At 28.0% G+C, this 23,314-nt stretch overlaps 3 protein-coding genes and 2 non-coding genes across 5 annotated transcripts; 3 read left to right on the top strand and 2 right to left on the bottom strand.

The window, feature by feature from the left end:
• Positions 1-1,972: 1,972 nt before the first annotated feature.
• On the bottom strand, positions 1,973-7,849 carry PGO_010480 (hypothetical protein, conserved; the record flags this gene model as incomplete). Its single annotated transcript, XM_028685692.1, has 1 exon — positions 1,973-7,849. One exon carries the CDS (start codon positions 7,847-7,849, stop codon positions 1,973-1,975), a length of 5,877 nt encoding a protein of 1,958 aa, XP_028541493.1.
• An 8,085-nt stretch (positions 7,850-15,934) lies between these two features.
• On the top strand, positions 15,935-17,698 carry PGO_010490 (hypothetical protein, conserved; the record flags this gene model as incomplete). The annotated part of the gene is made up of 1 exon (XM_028685693.1): positions 15,935-17,698. The coding sequence occupies one exon, from the start codon at positions 15,935-15,937 to the stop codon at positions 17,696-17,698; it is 1,764 nt and encodes a 587-aa protein (XP_028541494.1).
• A 995-nt stretch (positions 17,699-18,693) lies between these two features.
• On the top strand, positions 18,694-21,171 carry PGO_010500 (DNA mismatch repair enzyme; the record flags this gene model as incomplete). Its single annotated transcript, XM_028685694.1, has 1 exon — positions 18,694-21,171. The coding sequence occupies one exon, from the start codon at positions 18,694-18,696 to the stop codon at positions 21,169-21,171; it is 2,478 nt and encodes an 825-aa protein (XP_028541495.1).
• A 731-nt stretch (positions 21,172-21,902) lies between these two features.
• On the top strand, positions 21,903-21,975 carry PGO_010510. Its single transcript has one exon. It is a non-coding gene; the product is annotated as a tRNA-Thr (tRNA).
• Positions 21,976-23,154: 1,179 nt separating this feature from the next.
• PGO_010520 lies at positions 23,155-23,226 on the bottom strand. The gene has a single exon. It is a non-coding gene; the product is annotated as a tRNA-His (tRNA).
• Positions 23,227-23,314: the final 88 nt, after the last annotated feature.

A 23,314-nucleotide genomic window follows, 5' to 3' on the forward strand; every position in this document is an offset into this window, starting at 1 on the left:
ATATTATTACGCATGTATATATACATTTCTTATTTTTATTCATTTAATAAAATAAAAAAAGTTTACTTACGACCCTGTGGCAGAGTGTGGTGAGTTAAACAAGGTGGATGAGGATATAAATCACACCTAAATAAAATTAAGTACAAGAATAAGGACTCAGTAGTGGTATGTGCAAAACGATCTACAAATTAAGTCCCTGCATATTTATATTAAAATAGAACACATATTATACCGTCCAACATTTTTTTTTCCCCTTTGCCTTTCTCCCCAACCTTTTCTCTTATACCTTTTTCTCATCGCTTTTTATGAAATATCAGTAAAAAAAAAAAAATCGTGTAGCGGGCAAACGGTGCATAATAAATATTTACAATATTCACTAATGAGTAAAAAAATGGCCTATGTTTGATATGGTATATATATATATATATATATATATATACATATATCGGATACATAAATAAGAGGAAACGTTCTCTCCTCATAAGAAAAATGACTATGGGGTAAATCTTTTTTTTTTTTTTTTTGGCAACCCATATATCTATCCCCATAGAGATAATAGTAAAATAAAAAGTAGGCATACATACTGAATAAGTGCTTGGTGAAGGTATGTATGTATATATATATCTATTATTTTAGGTGCAGAAGTTGCTTAAATGTTTAAACCCATTTGCAAAAGGAGGCTGGGGATGCGATATATATATATATATATATATCATACCTTTATTTAATTTTAGCACCTTTCCTCCTCTTAATGGAGTAGAATGCAGGACATTGTATACACATACCTTGAATGCCCCAAAACTGATGGTGGACGCTTGTTCCATTCTTTTTTTAGAAAACGTCCCTTGATAAATGGGTATACAAATTTGCACAAGGTGTATCATGGGTACATGTATATGTATATTTATATATATATAAATACATATATTTATTTATATGCGTAATTTCCAATTTTTGCAAAAAAAAATTTATTTGAAAGAAAAAGAAAAGAAAAAAATAATAATATTTACTATGCAATAATTACTCATATTTTGTGGAAAAAATGAAAAAAATTCTCAAACATGTTTGCCCTTACCCCTCCCCTTATATCACTGGAATTTTTTTATAAAAAAATGGTTTTATGAAGACGGCACATTTTTTTTTTTTTTTTATTTTGTCAAAATAAAAACAAAACGATTCATTTACGTATTTTTTATTAATTTCACTTAGCACACAAATGTAGAGATGAATAAAAAAAAAAAAAAAAAAAAAAAAAAGGTGTATAAACCATAAATAAACTACAAGAATTAGTTTCCAAAAGAGAATAATAATGGAAAAAACAAAATCCCAAAAAGGACTAACACATAATATGAGCTTTTATCCAATGTGGCGTGGTTAAAAATATATAAAAAATTACATATTTTGTGGGGGAGAGAGGACTGGGCTGGGAGAAAACAAAAATATCCTAAAAATGCGTGTTCGAGAAACTTTGTAAATATCATAACAGCTGTAATTGCATTTTCTCTAACTATATATATATATATACACACATCTGTCACACGTCATGAATGATCTGGACAGTTGTTGCTTATCATAGATATCTCTTCAGTATATGGATACGTTAAAAAAAAAAAAAAAATATATATATTCCTCACATTTGTCAATGTACTTAAACTAAAAACTTCTTTGATTTCAGTTTGGTATCGATTAGGTGTTTTTTCATGGAGTTCTACTCCATGACGCTTTTAAATGAACACTTGGAAAATTCGCAAGAACAAAAAAGAAAAAAAAAGAAAAAAAGGTAAAAAAAAAAAAAAAAAAAAAAAAAAAAAAAGGGAAAAAAAAAAGTAAAAATGGACTATGAATTATTATTATGCCTCACAACGTGAGAAAACCTTTAAAATGATGTAGGATATTATTTCTCCATGATTAAAAAGTGGTCTTTTTTTTTTTTTTTTTTCTTTCCTTCTATATTCTACATGATATAGTAAAATTAAAAAACGTTTAGCTTCCAACAAAACTTGTCGTCCCGCTTTCTAAAAAGAGAAACGTTTTCCTTCATCAACTTGTCAATGCATTCAGGAGGGGCATCTACGTTTGTTAATTTTTTACATGAATCCATAATATCTACATAGGAATACTTCTTACGGTTTTGTGTGTTGCAATTATTCATGGGATTATCATTTCCTGCAATAGTTCCACTAATATTTCCACTGACATTTCTACTTCCGTCAACATCCTCCATTTTGTTGTTCCTATTCTTAAGTGCCTTTTTCTCCTCCGAATTAATTGTATTTTTGTCTTTATTTGAAGAAAATTTATTTGTAAAATTTTTCTTTGCAGGGCTGTTTCTTGACACAATTTTGTTGTTCTGATCCTTGGAATCATTACTAATTGGTTGATTATTTTTATCATTAATGTCCTTTTTGTTTTTTCTTTCTATGTGTGATTGTTTTTCATCATCATTTTTTTGTGTGTTGTTATTTTCTTCCTTTCTTACTTGTTCTCCATTCGTCAAATGTTTCTGCGGTCTTTCACTGTCACTGTTCTTCTTTTCACTGTCGATTTTTTCATCATCATCCACATGGTTTGCATTTCCTCCACTGAATATACAATCGTCTTCATCTCGATGCTTAGAGTGATTCTCTTTACCTGCCACATCAACATCATACACACAATCCTCATCATCAATTCCATGAGCTACTCCATCTCTCACTCGTAGTTGCTGTTCATGATGATTTCCCATTTCTTTACAGTTATCATCATACTTTAATTTTGGATTAGTCCTTTTCCATTTATCCTTCATTTTAACGGCACTGTCATTAAAAAAATCAGTAGCATGGAGTGATAATGATGAATCATCTTTTTTCTTATTATCGTTTTTTTTTTTTTTTTTTTTCTCTCCTTCCATCCCTCCTAACTCCATGAGGTAATCGTTTTTTTTCTCTGCTATTTTATTTGTATTATTTTTTTTATTATAATAGACTTTTCCATTTTTTTTTTCCACTGATTTGTTTTCATTTTTGGCTGGAAAATTATTATTGTTATTATCATGCCACACAGCTAGCTCTTTTTTGTTAAATTTGTTATTTATCATTTTGTTATTGCTTCCGTTGTTGCTTCCGTTGTTACTACCGCTATTATTGCTGTTACTGGTTTTATTGCTCTTATTGTTCTTTTTATTATACTCATTAACTTTCATGGTACCTTTATTATTATTACTACTTCCAGTGCCATTTCCACCCATACGACTTGTGATGTTTGTGCTTCCACCTACAATTCTGTCACCAACATTGTTGTTACTTCGATTATTGCTATTGTATCCGTTACTTGTGCCATTGTTGTTATGTCCATTATTATTCCCACGGCTGTTGTTCTTGCTATGGTTGTTCCTGCTATGGTTGCTCTTGTTATGATTGTTATTACTGCTACTGTTGTTATTGCTGCTACTATTGTTATTGTTGCCATTGTTGCCATTGTTGTTACTGTTGCTATTGTTGTTATTACTGCTACTGTTGTTACTTTTGCCATTGTTGTTACTTCCACTATTGTTGTTACTTCCACTATTGTTGTTACTACCACTATTGTTGTTATTGTTATTGTTGTTGTTGTTTCCATTATATGTGCTGCTGTTGCAATTGCTGCTGCTTCTGCTTCGATTCTTCTCCCCACCGTTATTCCCACTGTTGACGCTACTGCTACCGCTGTTATCATTAGTCGAACCCCTGTTATTCTTATTTCCATTGCTTCCATTCGTTCCTGTGGTAAATGATCCATTGATTCCCTTATGGTAATCGTTGTCCTTATGATTCTTGTTCATTCGATGATGGTGTAAACCACCACCATTGTTATTTCCTCCTGCTCCTGCTGCAGCTGGTACTGCTTTTTCGTTCATCCCGTCTATGTGATGATATCTTCTGAAATCATCCATATGCTTACCATTCTTATTATTATTTCCATTTTCATGGTACATATTACTATGAATATTATTACTATACATATTATTATACATGTTGTTGTACATATTGTTGTAATTGTTATAAACATTGGCATAATATTCATTTGCATTATTTGCTATTGCAGCGCCGCTACCTCCTAATCCACCTGCCCCTGCGTGTGGTATTCCTGTACCAACAACTACGTTATTAAAATTATTATCATTACTTCTAATCATATTATTTCCATCATTTCCTCCTACCCGAACATATTTAATTGCTTTATTTTTGTTATATGTATGCTTATTTTTCATTTCATTTGTTTGATCATAAGAATTCGGATACATATTATAATTTGCACTAAAAGAATCAGCCGAATTCATATTGGGGAACACATTAAACGGTACGTTTCCCATACTGTAGTTATAATAATTCATGTACATGTCAAAATTAGATGCAGGATTGCTAGCTGTAGTACTTTGTGCATATATATTATTATCATAGCCATTCATTGCATTGGGGAGATAATACATATTATTAAAATTAATATAATCCTTTGGACTCATGGGAATTCCAGAATTTGCCATCATATTAAGATGACCAAGTACACTACTTCCACCACCAGGTATAGCATTCGATGTCACAGTTCCTGCATTAGACGTAGAAGCAGCAGAAACAACAGCTGCAGAAGCTGAAGAGGAAGACATAGGTACAACATTTGATGATGTTGAATTTGCTGATCCCGTTACAGCTGCAGAAGCTGTAGTAGCTGCAGGAATTGAACCATTACTATTACTACTACCACCTGCAGCATTGGCACCAACACCGACATGTGTACTATTTCCATTTGTAGAATTAGTTGTTGCCATATTGTGAACTCCCCTTGCATTTATTCCTATAGTGGATGATGTGTTTGTATTGATATTTCCACTAATGTTATTACCTTGGGGGAATCCATTAATATTACTATTACTAGTACTACTATTGACCATAATACTACTTCCTGATTTAAAAATATTGTTTTCAATAATATTTTGAATTCTCTGCGATGTTTTTATTCGCACATTTAATTTTTTATCGTTCACTGATTTAGTTTTCAAATACTGTGCTAGTGATTCTGTTTTTTTTTCATTCCTCAAAGTTATGAAAATAGTATTATTGACATCATTTCGAATATTTAAAACATCGCTCGATTGAATATTTGGACTGTTCAATACAATACTTTTTATTGTGTTAATATAATGAGAATTTATGTCTCTTACAATGATAATGTTTCTCTTGTTATTTAAATTTAGCAAAAAGTTCTTGTTATCTTCTTCAAACGGAATTTTCACATTACTACTACTATCCACATCATTTATTATGTTTGTGTTTATACTTGCAGCTTTAGTGTTCATGTTCTTGTTATCACTAATTTTGTTTTTATCTGCATGTAAAGCATTTTCTTCTGATTCTTTCATCGTTTCTGTTTCTCCACTAATTTTTTTTTCTTTTACATCTTCATTGTTTTTAATGGAATTCTCAGTATCATCCATAATTTTATCTACTCCTTCTTCAGCACCCTCCTCCTTTGCAACACATGTTTTGTCATAATCAGTTACATTTCCTTTGATCACGTCATCTTCTCTTTTATCTTCAGAACCCATTCCTCCTCTCGTTGAAGAGGCTTCATCGTTTCCTGCTGTATCTACATCTGTTACTGCTCCAGATGTTATTTCAACTTTGATTTTTTTTTCATTTATCATTCCTTTATCATTATTTTCTTCAGAAATTTTTGCACTTTCCTTCTCATCACTCTTATTATTCTGTTCGTTTTGTTCCACATTTGTTCTGATATCATTAACCTTCTTTAGCACATCTCCACCTTGTACTGACAATTTATCAGTGGAAACAATATCCGAGGAAATTTGGTTAATCTTTCCATTTTCAGGAGATGCCTGCAGAGTTGATGATGCACTGGGATCTGCTGCGAGTTTATCAATATCTCCAAGAGAACCATCCTCTTTTTTATTCAAATTAATGCATTTCAAATCGTTTAACACATTGGCTAGAATGGTCATATTATTCTGATTATTCGTACTACTAACAAGGGGAGAAATATAAGGATGTTTAGCTATTATATCAATACTCAATTTGACATTATTATACATGTAGTATAATAAATAATCATCTGTCATAACATTTTCTCTTCTGAAAATATCGATTACTCTATTTTTTATTTCATTATACATATTTGATGGTGTCATATTTTTAAAATTTTTTTTTTTATTTTTATCATATAAATATTTTTTATTTTTTCGATTTTTTATATTATCATGATATAAATTATGAGCACTGTTCCCATAATTTGTGCCTCCAAAGTATAAATTATTCATATTATAATAATAATAATTAAAAGGTAAATAATTATAAAATTCATTCATCATATTGTTGTAATTAAATCGGTTATCATAATTACCATCATTATTATAACCATCTGGCATAACTGCTCCATTCGGTCCAACACTTACTGCTGGCCCAGCTCCTGGTGATGAACCCGCACTTATCCCTCCTAGCGCAGATGCACCTCCAGATGCAGCAACTGCGTTATACATCTTGTTAGATGCATAATAATTCGATAAATCTACATTTTTAGTATCATTCTCATCTAGATAATAATTATATGGATAATTACACGGATAGTTAGGTAAATAACTAAAATTAGAATTGTTACTACTATTATACATCATCATATTATTCATAGATTCCACCATCATATTCTCACTAGAATTATTATTATTAATATTATTATTACTACTATTATTATTATTATTGTTACTGTTATTATTATTATTATTATTATAACCTTCATAATTCAGAGCACTCTTATTGTTGTTACTGCTATTATGATGCATACTTGGTGGTGGAACTTTATAATTTTTCCCTCCTTTCATGTTATAATTGTTCTTATTATTTTTGTAATCATATTTATAATTTGTTTTATTTACATAACTGTTCATATTACCTGTATTACTGATATTTCCATTATATCCCCCATCGAAATTTTTATTTTCATTCTTGTTAAAATTCCTTTTCTTATTTAAATCTTTCATACCCGAATTATTGTAATCATTCTGCTTTTCTTTATTACCACTCCTCCAATCATTGTTACTATTAGGGTTGTTATTATACGAGGAATTTACTGGATCATTTTTATTACCCTTGTTCATTAGCCTTTTATCTTTTATGGTTTTTCCATGCTCATGTCCACCAGCATCCTTCTTACTGATACTACTACTATTCAAATTCATGTTATTATTGTTATCATTTCCATTATTCACTGAGACAATATTTCCATCTTCTGTCTTTACCTTTTCGTGGCTACCACCCTTTGCACTTTGATATTCCTTCTTCCTTACTCCGCTATTACAATATTCGACACTTCCAGAATTTGTTGCCTTATTATTTTTCTTTTTTTTCTTCTTTTCTTCCTCCTTTTCATCCTTTTGGTTATCATCTTGTTTAGCTTCTTCTTCTTTTGCTTCCTCTTCTTTTGCTTCACCACTTTTTGCTTCCCCACCTATTGCTTCCTCACCTTTCACTTCCCCACTTTTTGCTTCCTCATCTTTTGCTTCCTCACCTTTTGATTTTTTTTGCTGTTCCTCTTCTCCCTTCTCCAACCCGTTGTTAAAACTAATATTATTACAAGCATTATGACTATTAACTACAGCATGTGAATCCCTATCCGTACTATTGTCATCTTCATTCTTTACATTTCTCAAATTTTTTGATATATTCCTATCTTTATAATTCTCTTCTATGTCATTCTTCTCTCCGCACTTGTCTTCATTAACACTTCCATTTTCCTTCATTTTTTCAACATTACTTTTTGTTGTATTGTTGTTCTTTACAGATTTTTTATTACTTGTGCTGTTATTTTCTTTGATATTACTCATTTTTTTTTTTTTTTTTTAATATTTTTTTTAAAAGATTGTCAAACTTGTTTTAAATATGAAACAACAACAAAATATGAGAAAATTTATATACATATATATGTATATATACACTTACGGGATTGCGAGAAAAAAAAAAAAAGGAACTAAAATACGTACATATATATATATATATATATATATATATATATATATATATATACGTACATGTAACTACTAAGAATACTTATGCATTTGTTTGTACTTACACATAGGTATACACACATACGTTCATAAATATATGCACTCGAGTTAACATAACAAGGAATTCAATTCATATACAAATTCAAACGTGTGCTGTCTTTTTGCATACGTATTATAACACATGCGTGAACAATTAATGGCAGCAATCGTGAACTGATTTTGCCTATATGTGTGAATATATGCACATGTGCGGACATATGGATGATTATGTATGAACGTGAATAAAATAGTTCGGTGCGTATGTATATTGGTGGAGGTGGGAGAATTCATTCCATGTGGAATTTTTTTTAAAATTTATGTGTGATTTTTCTTTATTTTATTTTTTTCAGTGATGAATATATTTAAATGCGTGTATATTGTTTGTGCATATATGGGACAGTAAGAATGGTGATGGAGGTATATATTAAAATAAAGGGGGGAAACCATTAATTTGTTTGCTTTTTTTTTTTTTTTTTTTTTTAAAATATCATTAATAAGTTGTATGACGAGGATAACATAACAAAGGAGTTTTTGGTTTTTTACACATAATCTCTTTAATTTTTTTGAGTTCTGCTTTATTATTTATTTTTTTATTATTCTTATTTTTTTTTTTTTTGGGAAATATAACAATTTGATGGAAGGTAAATGTAAACACCTTTCCTACATTCAAGAATAAGGACAATGGGTGGCATATATACACGTTGACATAGGTTCTCAGATAAGCCTAGATGCTTTATGTATACGTATTTGCAAGTATACATACATGTGCACATATACACATGTGTAAATATACTTGCATATGTACACGTACTGGCACTGGATCCTCTCACATGTATAAGTACACATATTTTTAAACATACAGTAAATGATATATGCTCATACAGTAAGGACGTACTCGGGACTTACTGTGTACGGAGTTTTATACGTACGAATGGACTATAACACGGGGAGGTTACAAATGCATCGTACCTTTATGCATTACATAAACTTATAATTTTGCATAAAATTCTATGCTTATAAATTTATACGCATAAAATTGAATAAAGAAAAAAAAAAAAAAAAAAAAGAAAGGAAAGAAATGGAAAAAAAGGAATAGGAAAAAAGTGAAAAAAAAAAAAAAAAAAAAAAAAAAAAAAAAAAAAAAAAAAAAAAAACAATGTTACTGAAAGAAAGGCGCAAGAATAAATTAACACATTTTTTTTCTTCCTATTAACTATAACAATTCGTTTCTTGTGTTTGGTGTAATAGGAGCACGGGGATAACATTTGAAAGGGCATGTAAAAAAATGTGCGCAATATAGTGTACGCTTGTATACATGTACATATGTGCATATGCATGTATATATATTATATCTTTATATATGTATTCATATATACACATATATATATGTATGCATATATTTATACATGCTTGCGCGTGAATGTGTACTTGGCCTTTATATACAAATATACATATGCAAAGGCGTACTTGTTGATTTATTTTCTCATTCATTTTATATGAGTGATAAAACAAGAAAATTTCGTGCAGAGAAGCATAGTCGGGGTTGGTTAATTTGGGGGTTAGTTTGTCGGCTGGCTGGGCTGGCTACCTGGCTTACTAACTGATTGGCTGGTACATTACTCTTGTTCCTTTTTTAATTGTAAAGAGTAAGGATTGCACCAAAGTATACGCTTATGCTTACATAAAGTCATTAATATATTATACATATTATATTTTTATACATAATTTACTGCCACACAATATATATACTGAACTTTCAATCCGTATATATACCATATATTAAAACATACGTATACATGCACGCATACGTAAATATCTGTTAATTTTAACTCTTTTAATATATCATTATAATTTACTTATCACATATGGCTGAACTTAAATGCTTTACCGTGTAAGCATTATTATGGTTAAACATTTTCAAAATTATGCCACTCATACCATGTAACTGTGTACATATGCATATATGCATATATGTATGTATATATATATGTATATATATATGTATATATATATGTATATTGTATATGCACATATATATACGCAAATACGTATGTGCGTACGCATTCGCCACTATATAAACTTATTAATATCTTTACAAACACCCTTGATGTTCACAAATTTTGTATGTATATGAATAAATTTAACTACCAATAAAAAATTAATCATAAGTTATTGCTTGAACATCTCATAACTCGTGATTTAACTTCATTCAAATCGAAATTTAATTTCCGATTGGTAAATTAAACCTTCAGCACTAATTTAACAAAATAGGAGTGGAGTGTATATATCCATGTATCTATATATTTACGTACGTAAATTTAGGTATAATGTAAGCCATCAACATATATATTGTAAATATATATGTATATATTATGACTACTAGCTAAATACGTATATACAGTAAATATAATGCTAATTTTTTTAAGCATTTTTTATTTTAATTTTTTTTTTTTTTTCTCATATATATATGTATATTTATTATGTATATATATTGCATGTTTATAGCTTCGTATACGTATATATATATATATATATTGCCTATTATTTCATGAAAGGATATGTAAAAAAAAAAAAAAAAAAAAAAAAAAATATCCGAAGTTGTATCTTCTTTTTTTAAATGACAAATAAAAAAGAGAAAAAAAAAAATTTCTGTACGAATTTTTACTTTTTAAGTATAATTTTATTATTCGCTCACATAGTGTTGGGGTCTGTTATTTATAAAAATGGTACCATTAGTAAATATATTACATGCACAACATATATTTAGCATGTAATATATGTTACACATATAATATCTCAAGTATAAAATGAGCATTTACGTATACAGGAACAAACAAACATGTATGCACAATGTATAAATTATATATATGTATGTACATAAACACATGAGGAAAATGTGCAGGTCAATTTCATTCCTTTAATGAAGTGTAGAATCTGTTTTTTGATTTGAAATTTTAAAATAGTTATTATATTAAATAAATGCAAAGCAATTTTAGGTATCCATCTTAAACCATGCACGAAATGTTTGTGCCTATTTTTGTCCGTAATTACTAGTGCATATATTATATGCGCACTAATCGACATCATAAAAAAAAAAAAAAAAACCCTGTTGTTTCCTTTATATGAGCTTGGCTCTAAAGTATATACAGATTGAATAACATATATATATATATATATATATATATATATAAAGTCATGCAGTATCGACAAACATTTTCTACGTATGTTAACAGGATGTTCATTGTGTGCCATATATTATGAATAATGCCACCCCTTATGGTTTGCTTAATTATATAGGTTAACGCATGTACTTGGGCTAAGGTTACTGTACATATTTTTGCATACATGTGTAAATATATGTAATGGTAACGATATATTTGCTGTGCTCTAAGCTATTTTCTCCTTAAACTTTAAATTTTTTTTTTTTTTTCTACGAGAGTTTTTTATGCATGTATAAGAATAAAAAACTATATAGTAGTAAAACAAACAAAATTATAATAAGGATTTTGAAAAATAATTGGAGATTTAATATATTTCACACTTACTCTATCTATATGCTTAAATATATTATTATTTATAAATATTTGTATATTATATATATATATATATATAATACTACGTTTATATGTAAGGGGGTAGAGATATAATACTAAAGCTGAACGTGCCTTAAATTAAATAAAAAATAAAGTATAAATTTAATTATGTATAAATAAAATATTCATTGACGGATGAATTGCACTTTTTTTATTTATGGTATATTAGTGTGGATGTACGATGTGCATATGTATATTTATTGGAAACATATGAATGAGTATTTGAATGATTTATACATATATATATATATCTATAGATGATACATAATACCTATAGATAATGTTGTAATGAATTCCGATATTGGAAAAAATGCAATGCAGGCCGACTTAAACGTACTTAACATTTAAAACATCCCCTGGAGGATGATGCATTTTATTGATGGAAAAATTAAAATGTGAATGCGCTTATATGCACTTTGAAAAATATAAAAATGATATGCATAATATGTGTATCGATGTGAATGAGGTTGAAAAATATGAATTGAAAGAATAACATTCATGGGATCAAAAAAAGGAAAATATATATATATATATATATATATATATATTTAATTATACATACCCCTTTGTCGTTAGCACAATTGTCATAGAGAAAATTAATTGCTGCTTTTTGAAATTATACTTATTGAAATAGGTACGCTGTATATTTATATATTGTATGTATAACTGCATGAATTGCATTAATTTATTTTTAAAGTGTACGAAAGGTTGAAAGCGCCCAAGGGGTTCTAAAAGCTTGTAAAAAAATAGGAAGCAGGTAAAGCAAATATTATCACGGGATTCTTATTAATATGTGTACATATATATAAACAGTACATACGAATATATTCACTGTATTAATTAGGTCTGCGTGAAAATATAAAAAAAAACATATCACATATTTCTCATAGAGAGAGTGGGCGAAGTGGAGTTGGGCATCATAAATTGGTACACATAACAACAAAAGAAATGAATAAGATATATTTGTAACAAAAAAAATAAAATAAAGTACAAAAATTAATAAATAAATAACCCAATGGTTTTAAATAGTCGTAGGAAAAAACAAAACAACAAAACAGCGAAACAACAAAATAAAAAACAAAAGAGCATTACTTCTGAGTCAAAGTAAATGAGCTTTTTACAGTTGCGACAAAATTTTTAAAAAAATCCACTTCATTTGTAAATTTTAAAAATTACAAAGAAAATGTTTTACAACAAAAATAATTTTTTATACCTTTATGCGTTACAACATTCACTGTTTATCCATTACACATATATCTTCACAAAACAACGCATCTTAGGGCAGTACAGTATATATATTTGTTTAACATTAACGAACTTAATTACACCTGTCAATTTTTCGAATCAAACCATTGACATCATTTGCTGGTTTCGTCCGCGTTTGCTTCTTTTTACAGGTGCACAAAATAATGCAATTTTTAATTATTTCGTGTGTACATACGGAATGTTTTCCCACACGTGCTCTTATAATACTTGTAGTACAGGTATGGGTATATATATCTGTATTACATGTACACGTTTTTTCTGTATTATATTCATTCGATTGGCTTCGCCTGTAAGGGGATGTACGCCTTTTCAAATCTGTGTGTATATGAACATATGTAGGTTAAGGTCGCATAAATATATATTGCCAGAAATGTCCGTATAATTCACTGATGATTGCACAAATTAATTGTAAATCATGAATAACAGCTAGTAGTCATATTAATATGAAATAAAAATAAAAATACTACATGTTAATAGTTTTTTTTCTCCAATTTAACAACACGAATTAATTGTTTTTCATATGCATATTCGTTAAACAGTTTTACTATAAAGGTAGCGTCGAAAAGTTAACATTTTTTAAATCATCATTTTAAAAAAGAGACATATAGGTATGTATGTAATATATGTGTGTAGCCCAAAACAATATAACAGCCATATGTGAGCGGTAACCATTAACTAAAAAAACATTTAAAATTGTAATTCTATCCCTCCTTTTCTTTTTTTATGCATAAAGCACAACAATAACACTCTGTTACGAAGAAAAAGCGGGGAATTTTAAAAATAAAATAACCTATTAAAAAAAATGAGCATCATAAATATGTATGTGATTAAACTGTTTATATGTGCAAACACCTATTAAGTACATACTTTATTGCGTAAAATAAAGTAATACCTGTTACATGATTGTCCACATTGTATTGCTTTTTGCCCCTTTTTTCTCTCATTTCATCCGAAAAAGTGTTGAAAAAATGTTTTTTCACATTTTGCATATAAAAATGTACACAAGGCATGTTAAATTAAGTAAATATATATAATTCAAAGACAAAAAATTTACGTAAAAAAAAAAAAAAAAAAAAAGAATTTGTACTTACTGATTACATTCCAAGGGATTAATAAATATTTTACTTCTAAAAAGAAGGGAAAGAAATATACGCATAAAATTCATTATCTAATTTGTAGAAGATGCATTTGAGGCATAGTTTTAACACATATAACACTTTGTTCACAAAAAAAGAAAAACAGAAAAAAGTAGTTACCTTTTCGTTTAAACCACTTTTGGGACATTATTTTTTAATTGCCTATGGCTTAATGCTTACACTACATTTAATGTTTTTTTAAAACGATTTAACAACTTCACCAATTTATTGTACCAAAGAGAATAATTTAGCAGTGGTATTAATCGTGTCCAAGAGTAATTAATACGCTCAAAATAAAAATTATAACGAATGAGTTGTTCGCAAAAAAAATGTTTGTAATTTGGTGCACAAAAAAAAAAAAAAAAAAAAAAAATGGATAAAAAAGGGATAAAAAAGGGATAAAAAAGGAATAAAAAAGGGATAAAAAAGGAATAAAATTTAGCACAATTTTTTTTTCTTTTTTTTATCCCCTTTTAAGAAGCCTAAAATTACAATGACTGAAATGTGTATAAAAATGTGAGAATAAAAATTAAAGCAAAATAAAAAATGTATGCATTTATACAACAACGCTGATTATGTTAAATGCAAGAAACGCACGTCGATTGTGTAAAATAAGGAAAAACTAATTTGTCCACTTTGGCAGCAAAATTGTTAACACGTAAATATACCTATGCACAAGAATAATCATTTAGAAAAGCATCTCACTGTAACTGTTAAGTTCCTCATTTTATCAATTAACAAGAATACAAAAAAAAAAATAAAAAAATAGAATAAAATAAAATAAGCGCAACCATTTTTTTTTTTTTTTTTTCACTTTATTGAAAAATGCGTGCATTATTTGGTTAATTGTTTTAGGCGACTTTATGGCCCCTTTCTCCTCTTTCAAATTACAGGAAAAAATTATTTGCCATTTTTTAGGAATATATTTGTATTTTTTTTTGCTTTTATTTTTATACTTTATTTTATTTTTCTGTCCCAATTATTACTTTTTTAAAAATTATTCAATTATGGAACGATGTTTTTTAAAGAAATTTATTCGTGTAAAAAATTTTTAAAAGTAAGAAACATCTTCTCAGTATATTTTTAAACATTCGGAAAATGACATCAGTGTTCTTGAAGTAGTATTTTTGCTGTGCTAATATATAGCACATGTATAACATAAATGTAGTTAATTCCCATGCATGATAACAATAACACATCTACTTCAATAATTGCCAATCTGCATGACTTGTTTAGGCGATTTCTTTTTTTTTTTTTTTTTTTTTTTTTTTTTTTTTTGTAAAAACGCATGATGGGTTAGTAAGTTTTTCATAAAAGGTTTTCACTTGCCTATCCATTTTTATGATCATATTTCATTTTTATTATTTTCCCCTATTTCATGGGGAATACAAAAAGGAGCAACCCCGCTTGTTGCAACATTTATTCATTCTATTATATATGTTTTTTTTTTTTTTGTTTATGTCCTCATCCATAATAACCTTTTTTCTTACTTCTCCTTGTTAATCAAAATGTAGAACAAATCAAATTAGTTAACGAAATCATTCCGTGTTGGTTAAAATTTCCGAACAAGGACGTATATATCAAATACGTCTAATTGTTGCAACCGAATTGTGAATGATTTGAATAGATGAATAATAAAATTAAAAATTCCAAATGTATAGATTTTTTTTTTTTTTTTTTTTTTTTGCCTATATCTTGATGAGAATTACTACAACAATGTGCACATTCACCATATATGTTCACACAAAAAAAGTTCGAAAATATGACGAATTACTTTGTACGCTTTATCATTAAAAGGAATATACAAAATAAGAAAAAAAATTAAAAAAAAATAAAAGAGGAAAAGAGGAAAGGGGGAAAGGCGGAAAATAATGATTAAGAGGATAAGTTGTGTTGGGACATCGACTAAAAAAGGCTCTGTGAATCCAAAAGTTAGTAGACAGAAAAATACAATTTTAAAAGCCTTAATTGAAAAAGTTACCAAAATTAAGGAGAAAAATAAATTTTTTAACTGTATTCCGTATTATGATTATCTCTTTGGTAAGTATTCTTCTTTCATTTCCATTGAAGACTCCTTCGCACTTTTTTATTTGCAAAACAAAGATGGTTTTTTTAGTAAAAAATTAATGCAGCATATATGTTCCATAATTAGCAACGCGTCCATTCATTGTCTACTAAAACTTGAAATAAAGTATATAATTAACCATTTATATGAATGTAACATTTATAAATATAAATGTTTTTTTCAAAACGAGTACTACTATTTTATACATAACAGTTTACTGTTATGTTGCCTCCAGTTATGCACACCTTCCGTTTTTGAGGAGAAACTTAATGAAGAAGAACAAAAAAAAATAAGACTAAAAAATTTACATAAATTTTGTGATGCAAGAAGGGATCATTTAATCCAATATGATAGGGAAAATCAAAGTGAAAAATTTATATTTTGTGATATGCACTTTTTATCAAAAGTGTACAAGTGTTTCATTGTGAACAACATACATCCATTCCCCTTTTTCAATAAATACATCTACTTATATTTATGCAAACATGTTTCGAGACCACATTCGAAATGTATCACCTTCAGTTTGTTATACAAAGAATCCTCCTTTGCATCAGTGCCAAAAAAATATTTGTTCAACGGTAAAAGTTGCAATCTCTCAACAATTCATGAAATTATTAAAATGCTTTTTTACCTGTCCAAGGGCGATTTACATTTTTATTATGAATCTTTTATAAAAGCATACTTTTACATCATACTAGATTATCTGCATCGATTGAATGATGCACCCATAGAAAATTCATTAGAATCATATTTAAAAACTAAAAATAATATTTCACAAAAGGAGGAAGAAAATATAGATAACCTCATAGTAAGCATAGTAAATTTCTTGTCTTCTTCATATATAATGAAGAATATAGAAAGGAAGATTCCTGTGATTATGTTATGCGCATACACCTCTTTAGTGCTATTTAAAATATTATATAAACGCCATTTTTCATACATTAATTGGTCCTCTTATGATTCGGTTCCATTGGAACATATAAAAACACACCATTTTATTTTAGTAGCACAGAGGAGTAAATCACATTTGTTCAGATTATCATTCATCAAAAAGTGTTCATTATTGGTATATATAATAAACGACCTTATTCAGAATATGCCCGAACAGTTTGCACAAAAATACAGTAAATTTAGCGAAGAAATGAGCAACATATCAAAAATATGTAGCAACAACGAGCAATTTGATATATGCATGCAGATGATAAAAATTATGAATAACTATACCATCTACAGAAATATTTACCTAACAAAGGATGCTTGCAGTGATGATATTCTGAAAAGCATAAACATCATCCTGACCAAATTATATACAAAAAAGAACTTTAATTTTCTTAACTATGCCTACTACCCATTTTTGAAAATACTACATTACTACACATTTCTCCCATACCAAGGAAATAAAAATGACATGAATTGGAACCACAAAAGATCAGAGTTAGAAAAAGAAATTTTTTATTTTTTACAACACTATTTAAGAAAACGATTTCCCAATTTTGCGTATGCCTGTGATGAAAATATTCATACCCTGTTTTTCACAATTGATATCCAAATACGCAAAATAACGAAATGAAATCAATGAACTAACGATAATTCTGTGAGGTCACTTATTTTACTTCCTTATTCTGAGCATGCATTTGAGTCACAGTAAAGTATATCAACCCTAGCGAAGGAGAAAATTCTGTGCCAGATGTGTGCACATGTAAATAAGGTTAAATATACGAGAATATGACTTTACCGCATCCAATGCATATGCCTTAGGCATCCTTTTGTGCTAAAGAAAAGGAAAACGTATTTTTCTTTTTTTAACTCCCCTAACTTAAAAATATTATAAATTTACATTAACCTCAAACGGAGCATATATTTGAATATAAGTTCAATCTTAAAATAGACTAAATAACTGTCTACATTTTGTTATCACATTCGAAAAATAAGACAAAAACATTTTTTTTTTTTTCTTTTTTTTTTTTTTTTCTCCCCTTCATATCTCAATCGCGAATTTGTAGAAAAATAAGTACCCTAAAAAATATCATGTTAACATGAACTGATGGAGTAGAAAATGTTGAAAACATTTCAATGCTTTATTTTTTTCCATATTGATTATAATAATTGGGGACCATTAGGAGGAAAAAAATATATACATATGTTTGTATATATATAGTATATATTTCTAGTAATTTTAACATGTATATGTGTACATACACATATATTAGTGTGAGATAAAATAAAGAAAATTTAATTTCATGTTAGCACTCTCCAAGTCTCCAAATTTTGCAGAATCAAAGTGATAGTTTTTTTTTTTTTTTTTTTTTTTTTTTTTTTTTTTTCCACTCGAATATAACCCAATGATATCATATAACTGAGATATAAAAAATAAAAAAAAAATAGAGTAATTGCTTTTCTTACAATACTAATTCATAATTAGACCTGGAACAGAAACCACTAGATTATTCAAAATAATAAGCATTTCAAAAATATGTGAGAATATATTGTTTTTAAGAGCTGTGCTTAGAACTGACACTGATAATCCTATTTCGAATCTCTAATTTTTATTTTGTTTTTGGAAAAATGAATGAAGGTAATAAGGAGACAATGGAAAATACTGAAATGGATACTTCTACAATAGTGAGTTTCAACACAGAAACTAGAAATAACGTTAAATATGCTGGAATATGTATTTACAATATGAGTAGTAACGAATTCTCATTATGTGAATACATAGAAAATGAACACTTTACCGTTTTGGAATCGATATTAATACAGTGTAGACCAGCATGCTTTTTATTTTTAACAAGCAGTGACAAAATAGATGATAAGAGAATAAAATTAATACTAAATTTGTGTGAGATTAAATCACGTGAATTAACAAAAAATGATTTTTATAACACTTCATCAATGGAAAATGACTTAAGTAAATTGTTGAAACCAACAGACGATGTAAAAAATTTCATATCATTCTTCAAATTGCAAATAGCATGTAGATCCTTTAGTAGTATCATAAAATATATGAATCTACTTAATGATTATAGTGCTATAAACAAATGTACGATAAAAAATTATAATATAAATCAATACCTAAAATTGGACATGGCAGCTGTAGTAGCTCTTAATGTACACACAGAAAATAATATAGGAGAAAAAAAGAAAAGCAATAGTAGTGGAAGCGGAATGACATTGTTCTCATTTTTGAATAAATGCAAAACAAAAATTGGAGTTCGAAAATTACTCCAATGGGTGATGCATCCAATAAGAGATGAAAAAAAAATAAACGAAAGGTTAGATATGGTTAGTATATTGAAAGAAGATGGTGTTATGAGATCCATTATTCAATCTGATTATCTACGAAAAGTTAGTGATCTAGATGTTATAATTAAAAAATTGAAAATTGTGAATAGTACCATTTCAGACATGACTACAAAAGGGGAAGGGTGTAAAAGTATGAACACAAAAAATACATGTACTATTGAAGGGTTAGTGAAACTGTATGATTCTGTCCTTGTGTCGAAGAAGATATACTACTGTCTTAATGATTATACAGGTAAATATAGAAACACATTGGAAAATAAATTTTTAACTCCTTTAAAGGAAATTTTAATAAGTTTGGATTCATTTGTTAAGCTAATTGAACTAACAGTAGATTTTGACGAATTGTGCAATAACCACTATTTAATTTCACGAAAATTCGATGAAAATTTAGAAAAGCTAGCAAATGAAAAAGACGAAATATTCCATATGATAAAAGAACATCGAATAGAAGTGGAAGAAGATATTAACAATTTAAAAGGAGTGAACAAAAAAAATAATTCAAAAGAAGACATAAAATTAGTAGATTGTAATGCAAATACATTCCTATTCCGTGCAGTAAAAAAAGATATATCTGCAATTCAACAAAGGAAAAAAACATATTTTCAAGTTAGGATGAATAAAAGTGAAATATTGTTTAATACGAATAAATTGAAAGACTTGTGCAAACGATATGATTATGTATTGCACAATTATAACATATCACAAGAACAACTAGCTAGTAAGGCTATCCAAGTAGCTTCATCCTACTGGGAACCATTTTTCAAATTGGCAAAAATTATTGCACAAATAGATGTATTCTGTTCATTCGCATTTGTAAGTGCATCTAGCATATCAACTTACGTGAGACCTATTGTAGAAACTAATGGAGAGGTATTACATCTAGTACAGTCACGACATCCGCTAGTAGAATCCAATTTCTTACTAATGAACAATTTTATACCAAATGATGTACATATGAATAAAACAAGTAAAAGATTAAATATAATTACTGGACCCAATATGGGTGGTAAAAGTACATATATAAGGCAAATTGCTTTAATATGCTTAATGGCTCAAATAGGATGTTATGTTCCATGCACTTATGCAAGAATGCCAATATTTTCACAAATTATGTGTAGAGTTGGTTCATCTGATATACAGCTAAAAGGTATATCGACATTTTTTTCAGAAATGATAGAAATATCAGCTATAATTAAGAATGCAGATTCAAATGCCCTTGTCATTATTGACGAATTAGGTAGAGGTACTTCCACTTATGAAGGATTTGGTATCAGCTGGTCTGTTGCTCATTATATACTTAATAAAATAAAATGCTTCTGTTTATTTGCTACTCACTTTCATGAAATGTCCAATTTGGAAGATGAGTATGATGGATGTATTAACAATCATGTTGGTGCTAAAATTGATACAGAAAAAAAAAAAATTTCTTTTCTGTATGAAATTAAAAAAGGATATGCTGATAAAAGTTATGGAGTTCATGTGGCAGAAATTGCAAAATTACCAAAAAGTGTTATTGACAAAGCTTTCGAAAAATCTAGAGAATTAGAATCAGTTGAAAACAGACATTATTTTCGGACAAAATTAAAAACCAACAATCAAGATGATCAACAAAACACCAATGCACAAAATAGTAGTCACCAATTGATAAAGCAAATTTTCTCAGTCGCGAATGAAGCCGAATTCATTTTCCAAGCTAAACAAAACAGGGTTCTTCTCAGAGAGGTGCTGAACGAGATGTAACGCTAGCTGTGTTAAGGAAGCATAAGAAAACCATATCCACAACGGATGAATTACCCTTAAGACTGCCTAATATATATATGCGTGTATCGGGAATAATTTACTACCAACACATTTGTTCATTTTTGGCAATGACACAGATCAAATGAAGAATGCGTCTCGTCTAGATTTACCTCGTACAACTGAATCATCGATTTGAGGTAATGGCATAATGATCTTTTTAAAAAAGTTATACATTCTTGTGCAGTAAACTTTTATCTAAGTTTTTTTTTTTTTTTTTTTTTTTTTTTATAAAATTCCAAATAAATGCTTAAAAGATATATCTAAATTTAACGCGAAACGTTTGATTTTTACTTTTTTATTGTTTTTTTTCTCCATAACTGAAAGCAAAATTGTTGACTTGCACAGTGTTATGAAAAGTCTCATGAGAATATAATCATTCGACTTGTATTTTTTACCATCGTATATAAAAACTTAAAGTGTCAAAAATTTATAATGAAAACAAAAATAAAATTTATGTACACACAGGGAGGAAAAAACTGAGTTAAATAAAAATTGGATAAAATATACAAGCACTCTGGCAATAGTACCATTTAGGGAAAGAACCCCATATGATAACTTCAAACATAATATATACAATTATATATTTTTTTTTTTCTTTTTAAATTTTATACAAAAATGATTTTCTGCATATTAAAATATTTTTAGAGAAAGAGATAAAATTTTGTTCATATGCCTGCATAGCTTAGTTGGTAGAGCATCCGCCTAGTAAGCGGAAGGTCATCGGTTCGACTCCGGTTGTAGGCTTTTTACATTTTTTTTTTTCATAATTTATTACTAATTAAGTTAAATATTAATTTGGTATAGAAAATGGTAATGTGGGGAATTTTACGAAGGAATAAAAAAAAAAAAAAAAAAAAGAATAATATTTTGTCTCTACTTTTAGAAAGCCTTTTTTTATTTAAAAACTTTTTAAAATCTTTACGAAGAACGTGTAAAATATTTTTTGCAAAAAAAGTATATGTGTATCTCTCTTTAATTTAAGTGAGAGTAGAAAAAAGAAATTGCTCAAGCTATTAGAAAAAAGAAAAAATAATAATTTAATTCTGATTTAAAACAATTCAAAACGAAACAGCTTTTATTTTATTTATATTGTTTTTTAATGCACAATTTTTGTTTTTGTCTTAATAAATCCTTATTTTTGACAAGAATGCATAAAGGCTAATTTTAGGGAGCTCCCAATTTTTCTTTCGTTATATATTTATGTATATATATATATATATATATATATAACAGAAGTGTTAAAATATCAGCAGAACGTTTTAATAAAAAAACATTTCATCCCATAAACACAGCAAAAACAAAATCATGGTTATTCGAATAAGAAAATGTTCATAATACCAATGTTAAAAAAAACACTTTTATAACCTATGGTATCTAGGACACTGTATTTCTACAGAAGAAGAAAATAAGCCAATTTAAGCCTACCCTCATAAAAAGATGGGTGATTGCCATTATTTAATCCAGTGAGGGTGTAGTACATTATGAGATAGAAGAACAACTATGCAACTAAATCAGAAAAATAAAAGAAAATGCAGCTGCTTTTAATATATACATAATTAGAAAAATCTCATAAAATAGGAAAAGGAGCGTTCACTTATTTTATTTATTTTTTTTTTTTTAGTACTTTTTTTTTTTTTTATTTCTTAAAAAAAAAATTGTTTTAATTAATTTAGAAAAAATATGCTAGCATTTTAGCATAATTGTTTTTGTCACTATGGAGCTGTTAAAAAATTTGTTTATTATGTATTTGTATAAAAGAAGAACCCATTTACAGAAATTATATATAACATAATATTTATATATAATATATATTATATTTATTGTTAAATTTTTTATTCTTTCCTTTTTTTCAAAAAAATGTAACATTCTAAAAATCACAAAAGATGTAGAAAAAATTGTGTATCTTAAAAATTTTTAAAAAAATGTCCAAAGCAGGATTCGAACCTGCGTTGCCACATCCACAGTGTGGAGTCCTAACCACTAGACGATTTGGACATTAAATATAATTTATTACTCTAACAGTCATACTATTGCTTAAATTCATTAAATAAAAAAAATTAATTAAAATATATATATATTATTT

Source organism: Plasmodium gonderi (assembly GCF_002157705.1).
Source record: "Plasmodium gonderi DNA, contig: Chr01, whole genome shotgun sequence".
NCBI lineage: Eukaryota > Apicomplexa > Aconoidasida > Haemosporida > Plasmodiidae > Plasmodium > Plasmodium gonderi.